The sequence below is a fragment of the Lissotriton vulgaris genome, chromosome 7, assembly GCF_964263255.1.
Source record: "Lissotriton vulgaris chromosome 7, aLisVul1.2, whole genome shotgun sequence".
In the NCBI taxonomy this organism is placed as follows: Eukaryota; Metazoa; Chordata; class Amphibia; order Caudata; family Salamandridae; genus Lissotriton; species Lissotriton vulgaris.
In genome coordinates this window covers 1,350,223,087-1,350,239,488 of record NC_141695.1, presented here as the reverse complement: position 1 = coordinate 1,350,239,488, position 16,402 = coordinate 1,350,223,087, and the positions used below count along the sequence as shown (strand labels likewise).

Below are 16,402 nucleotides of genomic sequence, written 5' to 3'. Positions count from 1 at the left end.
CAAGCCCGTCCGCCGTCCAGGAAGCACGAAGTTTCCCCAGCTGGTCAACCCTGTTGTTAATGAGCTTCTTATATATTAAGGAAATCGTACTATCGGGGACGTGTCCGTCTAGGATACGATCCTCCAGTGGGGAGGATTGTGGAATATCAGTCCCGGGGGGAAAGGCTGAGGACAAGGCATGCCGAACCTGCATATACCGAAAATACTCCATATCATCAAGCTGATATTCCAGTTTTAGGGCTTCAAAGGACTTCACGGTGCCCCTGGCCCAAAGATCCTCCACCTTACTGATCCCAATCATGTCCCATCTGTCAAACCCTTTCGTCCGCCAAAGGTTGCCCAATCGATCAGAGTCGTACAGTGGGGTCATACGCGTCAGCGTGCCACTCCAGCCCGTAGCCACAGTTGCATCCCTCCAGGCCCGCACCGCACACTTCGTATGACCCGTAAGGAGACGGATTGGTGACTTAGAGTACAAAGCCCTATTGAAGTTGCCACCGGGCAGCAAAAATTTGTCCAGGGCAAAGGCAGGAGCGGGTTCCGATGAATACGTTACGTGGTTAATGGCGCTCAGGTGCGAGGCCCAGTAGTATCGTTTGATATCTGGCAAAGCAATACCGCCGTCGTACCAGGGAAGGGTGAGCTTAGACAGCGCGATACGGGCACGTCCGTCCCAGATCAATTGCCGCTGTAGACTTTCGATCTCGCGGAAGTAGCGAGCAGGGACCGGGTCGAAGAAATTCTGCAACGCATAGAGAAATCGAGGGAGCGACATCATTTTAAAGAGCGCCGCACGGCCCAGCGGAGACAAGGGCAATTCACGCCATCGCCTCACATCCTGTTTGAGACGACGGAGCGGAGCATAAAGATTCCGTTCATAGCGCACCGCAGAGACCGTGGCGACATAGACCCCCAAATACTTAAAACCGTCATCCGCTACTAGAATTGGAAACCTACGGGGCAACGGCGGCAGAACCCCGGCTATGACATAAACACAGGATTTGGTCCAATTGATGACCAATCCGGAATTCTTACCAAAGGATGTAAGAACGTCGAAGAGCACGTTCAAGGACTTTTGAGGGGAAGTAAAATAAAGGAGGATGTCGTCGGCATACAGTGAGACGCGATCTTCCAGATCTGGCGACCACCGGATCCCTTTAATCGAGGGCTCCCACCGGAGCCATGCCGCAAGGGGTTCAAGCCAGCGCAAACAGAAGCGGGGAGAGCGGACATCCCTGATGGGTGCCGCGACCCAATGGGAAGGGGTCGGAACTTCTGCCATTCACCACGACCTGGGCCAGCGGTTGTTCATAAAGAAGCCTAACCCACGCAATAAAGTTAGGGCCAAAGCCGAACTTGGAGAGGGCCGCCCAAAGATAGGGCCATTCAATGGTGTCGAAAGCCATCGTAGCGTCCAGGGAGGCCACCACCGCAGGCTCCGTGAGAGTTGCAGCTCTCGCGAGAACACCATGAAGCCTACGCAGATTAAGTTCCGTGTTCCTATGTGGTATGAAGCCGGATTGATCCAGATGAATCAGGTCACAGATCACCGTCAACAACCGATTGGCCAGAACCTTGGCAAGGATTTTAGGTTCCGCGTTTAGTAGGGAAATGGGGTGGTAGGAGGTACAGCGATCACGAGGTTTGCCATCCTTATAAATGACCACTATAGTGGCTAGGTGCTGTTCAAGCGGAAGGACTCCGGCCTCGAACACGTCTAGAAATATGGTCCGCAAATGGGCGGCCATCTTGTCTGGTCGAAGTTTGTAGAGCTCGATAGGTAAACCATTGGGCCCCATTGCCTTACCCAAGTGCAAGGATCTGATAGCAAGGGCAATCTCATCCACCGTAAAGGGAGCCTCCAGGGCCAGACCCTCCTCCTCCGAGACACAAGGAAGAGCTATATCACGCAACAGTAAACGGGAATCAGCCTCATCACGATCACTCACCGGAGTGTAAACCTTCCGGAAATGATCAACAAAACAGTCAACAATCTTATCGGGGTCAGACACACATTCACCAGACTCCCGAACAATGACGGGTACAACACGATTTGCTCTTTCGGCCTTATCCAGCCACGCAAGGAGTTTGCTAGCCTTGTCACCCACATCATACAGCCGGCCCAACTGATTCGCTCGCATCAACTTAGCAGCATCGGTCACACAAGCCTTGTAATCCGCCTGTTTCAACTCTAGAGTATGTAAAAGCGCAGGCGTGTCATCCCCACCCAGCTCAGTTTCAAGTGCTGTAATTTCAGTCTCAAGGGCCAGCACGGCCTCCCTCTTAGCCCTCCGTTCAGCAGCAATAAGTGACAGTGCGGATCCCCGAATGACCGTTTTAAAGGCCTCCCAGAGAACCGTAGGGGAGGTCACCGAACCCACATTGTCATTGAAATAACAGTCGATAGCCTTCACCACATCTGAGCGGAGCCGGGGGTTCCGAAAGTGCCAGGGGGGACAGGGGGAACTCTGTTACCAGAAAGACCACACACAGAGACCTTAATCAGCAAGGGGGAATGGTCTGAAATACCCCGGGGAAGATGACGAACTTCCCGTACTAAGGATAGGGTAGAAGCCAGCATAAAGAAGTAGTCTATCCGAGAGAGGCTGCCATGCGCACCAGAGTGGAAGGTATACTGCGTCTGGGAGGGGTGCAGCGAACGCCAAACATCCACCAGACCAAAAGTTTCAGTCATATCATTGAGCCACATCTGGGACTGCGGCAGAACTCTAGGGGGCAGTCGATCACATTCACCAGACATCACGGAGTTAAAGTCTCCACCCATGATCAGCAAACCATCGGGGAGACCGAGAAGAGTCTTGCCAAGATCGGCATATGTGGTGGCCTGAAGCCCCGGGGGGATATAAACAACCACTAACACAATTGGCTTCCCCTCCCATCTCCCCGAGACAGCAGCATAACGTCCCGGATCATCTAGGACAACATCATCAATCTCAAGGGCCAGGGAGGATTTAACCATTATACCCACTCCCCGGGAGCCGGAGGTGAAACCAGCGTAGGCGGCCAATCGGTAGCCCCGGCGGTCAAGAGCTTTACAGGCATTACCAATCAAGTGGGTTTCTTGAAGGAACACAACATCAGGGGCATGACGTCTTATAAATTGTAACACAATGCCACGTTTAATCCTGTCACCCAAACCATTGACGTTCCAAGAAAGAACCTGCATCTCACTCCCCCATCCCAGGAAGAACGACCCAACCCAACCCCCCTCCATAACCACAAATCCAGAATGCTTGCAATCAGTAATATACCCTGAAAAAAGAAAGACAACAAGAAACACACAACGCGACAAAGTCCCCACCAACCACCCCCCAACCAAGAACCCGTTACAACGCCCCCCACCCTGCACCCCTGCTGACTAAGAAGCCACCCCAAACTGCAGTGTGCCTGTCACCCCATGTGATCTACACAAAGAACCCCCGAGGAGGAAGGGAGAAACCACCCGTACCCGCACCACCACGGGCACAATCATAAAGCATACAATATAGGTTACTCCGCAAAGTTCCCAGTATCAAGCCGGACCTCTGGGCCCCAGGTTAAACCTGGGCCGTCGCACCACCTTCCGCGCCGCCGGGGCCTCCGCTCTCGGTGTCATCTTTTGGCAACGAGTCCAACCAGTCACTAGCACGATCAGGCTGATCGAAAAAGTAGGCACGTTCTCTGTATTCAATCCGCAGGCGAGCAGGAAACAGCATTGCGTATTTCAGTCCCAAATCCCTAAGGCGACGCTTCACTCCAAGGAAACCAGAACGTTGCCGTTGCACTTGGGGAGTGAAATCAGGATAAATCGAGACAGAGTTATTATCGTACTTCAACGGGCCGTGTTTACGAGCGGCCTGAAGGATGGCATCTCTGTCCCGAAAGTGAAACAGTCTAGCAATGATAGGCCTCGGGGGGCCCCCCGGCTTCACCTGACCACCTGGGAAGCGATAGGCACGCTCGACCGCAAAAAACTTGCTGAGACCTGCGGGAGCGAGTTTAGCGACAATGAGTTCCTCGACCAGTAGATCGATCGGGGCAGCACCATTGTCTTCCGGCACTCCGACCAAGCATATGTTGTTCCGCCGGGCCCTGTTATCGTAGTCCTCCATGCGTTTGAGCAAAAGGTCGTGCGAGGAACGCAAATTCCCTATTTCAGACTGTGCCTCCGCCATGTCCGTCACCAAACTCGATGCCTTTAAGTCCAATGCCTTGACCCTCTTGTTCGTCTTGGCCAAATCGGCACGAATAAGAGTAACATCCACCGTGTCTATCTTGGACACGATGGCCTCGTATTGTTGACTCATATCGGCCTTAAGGCTTGCAATGGCGGCCAACAGGTCTTGAAGGGACACTTCTGAGGAAGACGACATATCTGTCTTCGGGTCCTCCAAGCCACGACTGGCGACGCCGGGGGAACCTCTCGGTTGGGTATAGCGCTCGATCATGTTGGACTGGATCGACCCCCGCGAGTATTGGTCTTCCTGCGCTTCTCCACATCGGGTTTCGTCGCCATGTTGTATTCAGCACCGGCCAGGGACACCCGGGTGCCGCTGAGTGGTGACAAATCTTGAACCCCGAAAGTCTAGTTTCACAAGAAAATGTCACGGGCCATCTAGCCGGCACCGAGAGAGAAAGCGTTCACAGTGAGAGCAGCAGACCAGGATGAAGTAGCAGGTCCCAAGGAGTCAGAGACGAGAGGGCTGGAAACCGAAAGTGAAAGTGGCACACCACCGGTGGAGCAGATGCCAGGCAGCCGTTGTTGTTGCATTACAGCTCGGCCATACTAGGCAGCAGAGACCCCGGTCTCGTCGGGGGTTAGGCCAGAAAGTTGGAGACGATGTAAAAATGGTCCCCAAGGTCCGATCTCGACCAAAAAAGGATCAATGGTATCAGTGAGAGTAGCACTTCAAAAGCCCGTCGAAGTGACCAGGATAACTGCAGGATAAATCAAGAAGGGCGGCGCGGGTCTCAGGAGCCCTCTGCTCACGCAACCATCTTGGATGCCCGCGTAGCTCCTCCTCTCATGTGCTGTCTTCTTAAGTGGGCTGCAACTACTGTGATACACTTGGTAAAGATTCTGGGTGCTGTAGTCAGCCTGACTGGGAGGACCTTGAACTGGTAGTGGTGACTATCTACCATGAACCTGAGATATTTCCTGCGAGCGGGGTGAATGGGAATATGAAAGTAGGCGTCCTTTAAATCCAGTGTAGAGAGAAAGTCGCCTTGTTGAAGTAGTGGGAGTACCTGTTGGAGAGTGACCATGTGGAAGTGGTCCGACAATGTAGAGGTTTAGCGGTCTGAGGTCCAATATGGGCCTGAGAGAGCCTTCCTTTTTTTGGGATCAGAAAATAAAGGGAGTAACCCCCTGTGCCTTGGAGAGGCAAGGGGACTGCTTCAATTGCATGTTTTTGTAATAGAGAGAGAACCTCTTGTTTGAGAAGTGTAAGATTTCCGTGGACATTGGACGTTGTCTGGGATGAATGTTTGGGGGGGGGGGCGGTAGAAGCGAGTTCCAAGCAGTAACGATACTGGATAATTTGTCTTACCCACTTGTCTGTTGTGATTAAATTCCGGACAGATAGGAACTGTGATAGACGACCCCCGACAGGAGTGGAATGATCGGGGGTAGTGGAGGAAAGTCACTGTTTGGTGGTAGGGGAAGTGCTGGTGGAGTTTCCCCTGCCCCTTTCTCTATTGTTATTCCCTGTGTATCGTCCCCAAAAATATCCTCTGGATGAGGAGGATTGGATGGGACTTTTATAAGACGAGGAGGTGTTTTCTGAAGCAGCCGTCTTTGAGCCACACCTATAAAAGGAGCGACTAAAAGAAAATCTATTAGAGGGTAGCTGTAATGCCCACATGGCTTTAGCAGTCCCAGTGTCTTTCTTCATTTTCTCCAATGAAGAATCGACTGTGGGGCCAAAAAGGTGTTGTTGATCAACAGGCGGATTAAGAAGTGCTGACAGTACTTCTTGTTTGAAGCCTGAGATTCGGAGCCAAGCGTGTCGTCGTAGCAAAATGTTGGTGTTAATGGCACGCGAGGTAGTGTCAGATGCATCAAGGGCACATTTGATGGAAGTGTTTGTTATAAGTTTACCCTGTTGAATGCGGTCGTGAGCTTTAGCTTTCTAATGGTCTGGTAAGTGTTGTATTAGTTTCTCTAGCTCGTCGTAGTGAGCTCTATCATACCGCGCCAGGAGAGCTTGTGCATTGGCAATGCACCAATGAATAGCCGCTTTAGATGCAATTCTTTTGCCTGATGCATCGATAAGTTTTGATTTTTTTGTCAGGTGGAGGGGCGTCACCTGTTGTCTGAGAATTTGCCTTTTTCCGTGCATTAAGCGAATCTAAAGGTACCTGACCCCTGATGTAAATTGGGTCTGTGGGAGCGGCTTTATATTTTTTGTCTACCCTTGGCGTAAGCATACTAGCTCTAACAGGGTCTTTGAATACTTCATTGGCATGTTTTATCATACCCTTAAGCATGGGTAGTGTGTTTGTGTTTTTTGTGATGGAGCGAAAGTTTCCCATAACAAATCCTCTTCCAAGGGGCCAGTGTTTAATTCCACCCCGTGGTATTGAGCAGCTCTATTAATGAGCTGTGCAAAACCAATATTGTCATCGGGGAGTGATGGTCTAGAGGCATATAGATCGGGGTCATTAGTATAATCCGGATCCTTATCGTAATCATCCCAGGGATCTGAGTCCTGTGGAACGGTGTACTGATCATCATCTCCATCCCCTTCCCCATCCCTGTCTGCATCTCCATCCCCATCCTTATCATTATGATCCTGGTGCCCAGGTGAAAAATGTGGTGGGGGTGAATTTGCTGGTGAAATTATTAGTTGTGGGTTAAAAGGTGGAGGAGAGGGAGGTAGTCTTCAGGGAGGTCCAGCTTCTGTTTTTTGGGAAGTGTTACTCTAAGTTTCCCTGTGTCTGGGTCAATATGCAACTGTTTTTGCTTCGGATCCAAAGACTCTTGTGGAGGAAGTTCTTTAGATGGAGTCTGCTTACAAGGGTTTCTGAGTTTTTTAGGGTCGTTGCTGGTCGACTCCAAAGGCTTAGTTTTTTCCTGCTTCGGATCTGGAGGCTTTTCTTTTGGTTCCGAAGTTTTTTCTTTAATTGGTTTTGGCTCCGATGCTTTCGGTATAACCGGTGTTGGTTCCGAAGTTTTTGGACTCGGTAGTATCGGCTCCGAATTCTTCGGCTTTTGTGAGTCTTTTGGTGCCGAAGATGTTTTCGGTGCCGACTGCGGGGCGTCAGTCTTGGCCTTGTGTTACGGTGCCAAAGATGTGGGTTCGACACATGGATGGGGTTGGCTTGATCCCGAGCCAGAAGGCTCATCTTTATGTTTCATGGCCGGGCTAGTAGGCGGGGCGTCTGAAACAGTATCACAGTGTCGACCTGAGCCTGAGGGAGAAGGTGTAACCGGAGTCTTTGGAGTTTTTGTGGGAAGTTGGGGCTCGTTACTCTCGGTTCGTTGAGCCGGAGTGATGCTGGAGTCCTCTTCCATGTCGGAGTCGTCGGCTTAAGACAAGGAAATGAGCCCTTCTTCTTCGGCGCTGCACCGGACTAGAGCCGCGTCTCATCTCGCACCGTCGAGCCCGACGGTCACAAATTGTTTTCTTCGATCGAAATGATCAACAGGCCCTGCAGCTGGTTTATTCGTGCTCTAGGGAGAGGCAGACGTTATAGACCTCGTGCAAGTCCGTGTGAGGGTACTTGGCCCCGGGGCATTACTTAAATGGAGTCTGTTCCATGGACTGCTGGCGTGGTCGGCACGAGTAGGTCTCACGGCCCGTGTCGAAGCGTCAATCAAAGTACTTGGATTTTACGATGCACGTCGAAAGGGGAAACGCGATCGAAAACAATACTGTTGATTGGTAACAATTGCGCGTCAAAGGTTTGAAGAAGATCGGAACCGGAGTGCCGCAATACACATCCGAACCCGATGGCGGAAAAAAATCTGAAGATGGAGTCGATGCCCATGCGCACTATCGTCCTAAGGAGGAGTCACCTACATCTTGACTACAAAGACTTATTTCAAGAATAAAACAAAGTGCAAACATCCAAGCCCAACACCAGATGGTGATCTGTGCACAAGTATACAATCTACATCTCGTATGCCTCGAACACAAAGTTACTTCTGTTGTACACTTCTTTTCAAGGGTAGAGTTTGTCAAGTTTTCTAGGCTTACTGTACACAGTGGCAGTTGATTTGGAACTCAGATAATGCCTGACACAGCAACAATGCAAAGTGGACTAGGGTCAATGTTACCCTTAAAGGACGGACTGTGAGGTATTGGTTAGAGTCAGAAGCTCTTGAATTGTGGTCTTTAAAAACTGCTTTTTTACAGTCTCCAGTCAATAGAACAAACGTGTAAAACGGAATGCTACAATGTATCAAGTAGTCTATAATACATCTGCCAATTTTTGTCTTTGACCTTGTGGTCAGGAGGGGACACCTCCTGGGAGCGTTTTCAGTCCAGGCTGCCAAGACTTTGACAGAGATGCACAAATTCCCCCAAAATATTGTAAAGACTAAAAATACACAGAAAAATTAAGGTTTTTGTTCAGAGACCAGTCCAGTAGCCTTTAACAAGCTCCCCATAGCAAGAGATTGCAAAAGGTACACTCAAAGTGATAAAGGCTTACCACGCTAGTACTCATAAAACACCGCTTGTAGTTCATCAACCAATTTACAAAACAAATACATTAGATTAGATCAACTGGGCTGCAAGGTCTTCACAGCAGATAGGTAACTCAGTTCACTGCCAAAGATTCAGTAACCTGCACCTTGCAGTAAGCCTCATGGCCTAGGCCAAGCTCCTTTCCTCAAGTGGGCAGTATAGCTGCCGTTCCTTTCAGAGCACATCGGTGAAGGAGGGCATCTTCTAAAGTGCTCAGGCTTTTCCCAGGCTTCAGGTAGACACCAACTTCCAGAGTCCTTTTTGGTCAAACATCCTTCTGTACTGATAAGAAGAGCTTCCCCAGAAGCCCAGAAGTCAGCAAGAAACTGGTCTTGAGCCAATTATCTTGGTCAAGGGTCACTAGCAGAAAGCGAGGACACATCAAAGACTGGACATGTACAAAATCTATATATCAGATTAACCAAAGCAGGGCACACCTTCCTAGGCTTCCTCCATGAAAGATGAGTGTGAAACAGGCACCAATATGTCACAAGAATGTATAATCCTTGGTGATTAGCTTGATGTTCCCAAATAAGGTCTAACATTTCTTGGTTGATCCAAAGCAAGACAAAAGCAGAGGTCAGGGGGCTTGGAGTTGATCACCAACAGGTCAGATACTTTAAATAGGGGTATCTTGTTACTGGAAGGTCCGCAACTAGAGGTGTCAATAGCAGAGATATCATGTTGATCATTATTTTCTTCTCCACTACAGCCCAGACCTCACTGGTTGAGAGTGGATTCCTTAAAACCTCCCTCATTACCTCACACTCTACATCTTGAAGCGTGCAGTTTTGTTATCCGTGAACTGACAGCGCCTGTTCTAAAGTGCATAGTTTAGTTATTGGTGTCCTAACTTTTTAAATTCATAAAGAGCAAGATTTATGATTGCCAAGCTCACTATCCCCGTTTCAAGAGGGCACGGATGGCTAAATGGCAAGCTCATTATCCTCATTTTAAGAGCGCACAGTTCAGTTACCATTGATCTCATTATCACCATTACAAGAATGTGCGGTTTGGTGATTTGTGAGCTCATTATTCCCATTTCAAGAGTACACAGTTTGGTGAATGGCGAGCTCATTATCCCAGTCACAAGAACACGAGTTTGGTGATTAGTGATCTTATAATACTTGTTTTAAGATTGTGCAGTTTGCTGATCATTCAGCTCAGTATCCCTGCTTTCAGGCCATGGTTTAGCGACTGGATAGCTCATAATCCCAGGTTAAAGAAAGCGCAGTTTGGCGAGCTCATAATCCACATTAAAAGAAGGTGCAGTGTTGTGATCATTCAGTTCATGTTATAGAGAGCATAGTTTGACATCTCTAAAATCACTTCTTACCGGTTTCATTTCCCAGGGACTCCACGACCTCTTTAGCAGTGACCCCTGATTCACATGAAAAAAGCAACACAAGAGGCAATTAGATAACACCTAGTCAAGGCCCTGCTTTTATTAGTCACACGTTATACTGCGCATTAACAAGAATTCAGTCTAGCACATGATTTGAAGAACACATAATTTATTATTGATTTACTCGCTTGGTTTGCACTAGGTACAACTCTTTTTTGTAGACTCCCTTTTCTTCAATGTTGCTCTAGTTCTACAGAAAGTATTTTTGTCTGAGACCTCATACATGTTTCATTCAAGTGCTAACTTTGTGTTCCTAATATCTTCTTGGCTTTAATTTTCAGAATGCTTAGGTACACATGTTCTCAATTTGTCAAGCTGTAGTAGGAGAACAGTTTTGCTACAGGAAAGGTCTATCAGAGAACCTGGCTGGCCGCCATCGGTCTCTACAAGGGCAGAAGAACCAGTGCAAACACATGGCATGATTGTGGCTCTGCAAACTCAACTGACATTTCTATTCTATGGACGAATTAGTCTACCCCAGAAGATGAGACAAATATTTAGAGAGGAACTGGTTCTCTCTCACTAGTATCCTGCAAAAAGAATGTTTTCAAAATTTCACACTATCTGTTTCTTGCCAATTCTAAACATTGTATTGCATCTGGCCTCTTCTGGCTGAGTCCCCGCTAAGAGTATCTTTCAAAGGTTCAAACACTACTGTGGATAAATCCATCTTAAATTCTAATTGCTATCTATGTGAATGAAAACTCCTATATGTTTTAAATCTCTGATTCTTAGGCATATATTGTGTGTATCGTATTATATTTCTTTTCCCATGCAAAATGTGTTAATGTACATGGAGGAAAATGCTACTTACCAGTATTCACCTGTTCTTGGCATGTAGAGTTGCAGATTCTCACATTGAGTATTAGATCGCCATGTGGTGTTGGGCTCGGATGCTTGCACCTTGTTGTTGTCTTGGAAGAAGCCTTTGTTGTCACAAGATAGGTGACTCCTCCCTTGGATGATAGTGCGCATGGGCATCGACTTCATCCTTAGATAGTTTTTCGCCATGATGGGAAATGATGGAGTTAGTAGAAACAGAAAATATGTCAACGTGTGTATATCTAAACAAGATAAAACTGGAACAGATACAGGTCCCAGGGAGGTGGGTGGGCGTTTGAGAATCTGCAGCTCTACATGCCAAGAACAGATTCATACTGGTAAGTAGCGTTTTCCGTTCGAGGCATATGAGCTGCAGATCTCACAATGAGCATTGACTGTACAGCAGTATGTCCCTTAGCGGTAGTCACCAGTATCTGTTGCAGTAGTTTGAAAGAGTTTTAAGAACAGCTTGGCCTACAGCAGCTTGCTGCTTGTACATCAACACAATAGTGTTTAGTAAATGTGTGTATTGTAGACCATGTTGCTGCTTTACAGATGTCTTGTAAGGGAATGTTACCTAAGAAAGCCAGAGAGGCTCCTTGTTTGCATGAGGAATTGTTAATATACGCTTTGCTTTTGATAGCATATTTGGATACATTTAATGATCCACCTTGCAATCCCAGCTTTTGAAATGGGATTTTCTTTATGTGGTGGAGAAAAAGCTACAAACATTTGTTTTGTTTTACGAAAGGATGTTGTCCTGTCAATGTAATAAAGAAGTACTCTTTTAACATCTAAAGTGTTTAGAGCTCTTTCTGCTACAGAGTTTGGGGTTTGAAAAAACACTGGTAACTCTTCTGATTGATTAAGATGAAAAGGGGTGATGACTTTAGGCAGGAATTTTGGGTTTGTTCTAAGGACCACTTTGTTACGATGTAACTGTAAGAATGGTTCTTGTATAATGAACGCTTGCATTTCAATACTCTTCTAAGAGGGTAATGGCAATTAGGAAAGCTGTTTTCCATGTGAGGAATTGTAGTTCACATTTGTGTAAACGCTCAAATGGGGGACCCATGAGCCTAGTAAGAACAATATTTAGGTTCCATACTGGAGAGGGTGGTAACCTAGGAGGAATGATCCTTTTTAAGCCTTCCAAAAAGGCTTTAATTGCAGGTATTCTAAATAATGACAGGTGTTGTCTGTTCTGTAAGTAGGCAGCGAGTGCTGCTAGATGTGAACGTATAGAAGAATATGCTAGATTACATCTTTACAAATGCAATAGGTAGCAAGTGATATTTTGGATGGAAGCATCCAGTGAATCAATGAGATTGTTTTTGCAGTAAAGGGCAAATCTTTTCCATTTTGCAGCATAGCAAGCCCTAGTAGTAGGTCGCCTAGCTTCTTTAATGATGTTCATACAGTCTGGTGGTAGGTTAAGGTAATTAAACTCTAAGACTTCAGGAGCCAGGTGGCTAGATTCAGCTGACTTGGATCTGGATGTCTGATCTCTCCATGGTTCTGCGTTAGCAGGGATGAGGAAAGGCACAGTCTTTGATGCAGAACTAGTGAGAGTTCTAGCAGAGTTGTGAACCACGGTTGGCTAGCCCATGTGGGAGCTACCAGAATGAGTTTGAGAGACTGTTGTTGGAGCTTGCGTACCACTAGTGGAATTAGTGGGAGTGACAGAAAAGCGTACGCAAATCTGCCTGACCAGTTCATCCATATTGCATTGCCCTTGGACAACGGGTGTGGAAACCTGGCGGCGAAGGTTGAGCATTTTGAGTTGTGGTGTGTGGCAAACAGATCTATGTCTGGTTGACCCCACTTGAGAATGAATGGTAGAAGAACTTCTGGATGTAGTTCCCATGTGTGAATCTGTTGTGTCTGTCGACTTAACAGATGTGCAATCTGACTGCGAACGCCTGGAAGGTGTTTGGCCAGTAGATATATCTTCTGAGGGATGGCCCATCTCCAAAAGTTCTGTGCAAGCTGGGACAGTTGCAGAGAGTGTGTCCCCCCCCCTTGTTTTTGTATATAGTACATGGCTGTCATATTGTCCGTCCGTATTAAGACAGCTTTGTTTTGTACATGTATCTGGAATGATTTTAGAGCTAGGAATATTGCTAGTAGCTCTAGATGATTTATGTGGAGCACTTTCTGTTGAGTGGTCCATTTGCCTTGAATTGTATGTTGGAGGAGATGAGCTCCCCAACCTGTGAGTGATGCGTCTGTTGTAAGTACTATCTGTGGAAAAGGTTCTAGAAACGGCCGCCCTTTGGACAGGTTTTTGGTGTTCCACCACTGCAGAGAGCGATGTGTGCGTCTGTCCACCAACACCAGATCTGAAAGATGTCCTTGAGCCTGATTCCAATGTAAAGCTAGACATTTTTGTAATGGATGCATTTGAAGTCTTGCATATGGTACAATAAAGATGCAAGATGCCATCATCCCTATGAGTTGCATGAACATTTTGGCTGGAAGAAAGTGTTGGTTTTGAAATGTTGTAACTAAGGCTTGAATGCTCGCTCTTCTGGCTGGGCTGGGATATGCTAGAGCTGTAGAGGTGTTTATTGTGGCTCCAGATATTGGTGTATATGGGAGGGTTGGAGATGCGACTTGGTGTAGTTGATTGTGAACCCTAAGTTGTGTAATGTTTGAATGGTTTGATGAGTGTGATGAACACACTGACTGAGTGACTTGGCTTTTATTAGCCAGTCGTCGAGATATGGGAAGACATGAATCTGTTGTCTTCTGAGATGTGCTGCTACTACTGCAAGGCACTTTGTAAACACTCTTGGTGCAGTTGTCACTCCGAATGGGAGGACTATGAACTGGTAGTGTTGTCCGTCTAGTACAAACCTTAGATACTTCCTGTGAGAAGGATGTATGGGAATGTGGAAGTAGGCGTCCTTGAGATCTAGTGTAGCAAGGAAGTCGCCTTGTTGTAACAGTGGTAGAACTTGTTGTAGAGTGACCATGTGAAAATTATCTGACTGTATATATAGGTTGAGGTGACTGAGATCGAGAATTGGTCTTAGTGTCCCGTCCTTTTTGGGTATTAGGAAGTACAGCGAGTAAACCCCTGTCCCTTGATGCTGTAAGGGAACAATCGCTATTGCATTCTTTTGAAGCAATGAGAGAACTTCTTGTTTTAGTAGCGAAAGATGTTCTGTGGACATAGGACGCTGCCTGGGTGGTATGTGTGGAGGGGTAACTGTTAGCTCTAGGCAGTAACCATGTTGGATAATTTGTCTCACCCCCTTGTTTGTTGTGATGGAATTCCAGACAGGTAGGAACTGTGTTAATCTCCCCCCAACTGGAGTAGGATGTTGCGGGGGGAGCGGAAGGAAGTCACTGTTTAGTGTTGGGAGAGGTACGGTTGGTGTTATTACCTCGACCTCTTCCCTTATTGCGGTTTCCTTTATATCCTCCTCTGAAATATCCTCTACTTGGGGATGTTTGTGTGTTGGATATAAGGAAGAGGAACTGTCTGCTCCAATTTGTTTGGAAGCTCCTCTGTAGAAGGAGCGATGAAAGGAGCCACATGCGTGCTAGGGTGTGACCGAAGCCTTTTTGGAAGGTGTCGAGGAAGGGTCGGGGTCGACGTTCTTACTTACGACCCTCTGTGCCGGAGTGATGTCCTCGACTTCTGAATCTTCTCCCTCGGAGTTGCTGTCGACGCCATGTTGTTGCTGTTGCTCTGGGACGTTGAAGCCCTCTTCGAAGATGTTGTCTGGGATCGAAGCTGATGAGCGAGCCATTGTTCTTCGAGCTTGTAGGTCCCAGATCGTCTTCTTGGAGCGGAAAGAGGCATAAGTGGACCAGTCTCTGGCCTCGTGCTCCGGTGAGAGGCAAAGGTTTCACACCTCATGTATATCGGTGTGGGGAAACTTCGACCCACATTGAGGACACTTTTTAAATGGCCTCCTTTCCATGAGATGGAAGTTGAGCCTAGGTAGGCCGAAGGCATTCATCGACGACCGGAATCGAAGACTTCAGAGTTGAAGAGTAGCGTCGACTGAAAAACGCGTTCGAAACAATACCGTCGAAGCTGGTGAGGATTGCGTGCCGAAGGAAAACACATCCGAGTCCGGTGGCGGAAAAAAACTATCTGGGGATGGAGCAGATGCCCATGCGCACTATGATCCAAAGGAGGAGTCACCTATCCTGTGACTTCCAAAGACTTTCCAGAACAAAAACAAACTGCAAACATCCGGGCCCAACACTAGGTGGCCATCTATGCACAGTGTGTAATCTGCAGCTCATATGCCTCAAACCAATATTTCCACTCTTCATACAACTAGTGGTCCCTTTATGGTCAAGCTTGTTTGCCACTTTCCAGCAAAATCACAGAAATGCCCCACTGAGTACCGGGGGAAGGTGAAATGAAAGTCACAATGTGAAATCATATCTACACCTGATAACGTTGCATTGTAAGATTATAAAGGTATGCCTTACTTTGTGTTAACATTGAACTAAAACACAATCTGGCATCAAGGAAGGACATTGTGGATGGCCAAACAGGACTCTATACAAACGGTTTCATGAATAGTTACAGATTAGATTCGAATTCTTGTAATTCAGCAATGTTCGCTGTCAAATGATAATTGCTAACATAATGATCAAATAATTTTAAGAAAAACTGGGTGTGACAACTCTGTTTACACAATAATGATTTAACACATCAATAAAAAGAAAGTCAGGTATGAAATAGCCTGGTCATAAGATGTGTCTCTGATTCACTGTATGTTGTAGAATGTGGAGTGTGGATGCTACAAGAGCATGATGCTTGAGTGGTCCAAACTTGAATGTTTGATTAGTTCAGCATTCCTTCCATCATTTGTTACTGCAGCACAAGAACATGATGAAACGTGGAATGCTGAAATGTGTGTGCTGGGAGAATCCTGGCAGTGAGTTACAGCTGAAGGGAGGATGGAGCCCTGTCAGGAGCCAGCAGCCTGTGGCTGTCACCTAAGGGTCTAACAAGAAATAAAAAGCATACCTCCTACATGTGGGGTTCCACACTCTTCCATAAGTACCCTACCCTCCAACTACAATGTGTTGTTGACTAGTTATTAAAAGAACCGACGTGGAGATGTATCCGGTCTCAGGCACAAATTGGGAGCTGCTTCTGACATGGGGGAGGACTATATAGAGATGGAGTAAAGCCTTCGGACCATGAGTGTGAAGCCCCCACCGTCAACTCGAAAGACAAGCGGTGTCAGCACTGACGGTTGAGCAGGAGACAACAGCGATGAGGGTGGGCAAGGTAGAAAGCTTCAGCCCGCTGGAGATTTGAGCAGTGATCCAGAAATGTGTAAAAAGAAAGGATTGCTGTGATCTCAAATAGCTCAAACATAGCAGATGGTAGAGAGCAGGACCTATTGAGAGTTATCTCCCTCACCTCAGTGTGGTGGTGAGTGAGAGCAGCAGTGATTTACTCACTGGGTTAATGCATACACTGCACTTTGCATTGGAAGGC

The 16,402-nt window shown here is 47.2% G+C and overlaps 1 protein-coding gene across 5 annotated transcripts in view; it reads right to left on the bottom strand.

Moving 5' to 3' along the window:
* The window catches only part of LOC147703671 (butyrophilin subfamily 2 member A1-like), a 415,432-nt gene that overhangs the window by 170,345 nt on the left and 228,685 nt on the right, over positions 1 to 16,402 (bottom strand). For all 5 annotated transcript variants that reach the window (XM_086932017.1, XM_086932018.1, XM_086932019.1 and 2 more), the window contains one exon: positions 10,030 to 10,074. In XM_086932017.1, coding sequence (XP_086788143.1) covers positions 10,030 to 10,074 — 45 coding nt within the window. The remainder of the gene's footprint in view (positions 1 to 10,029; positions 10,075 to 16,402) is intronic.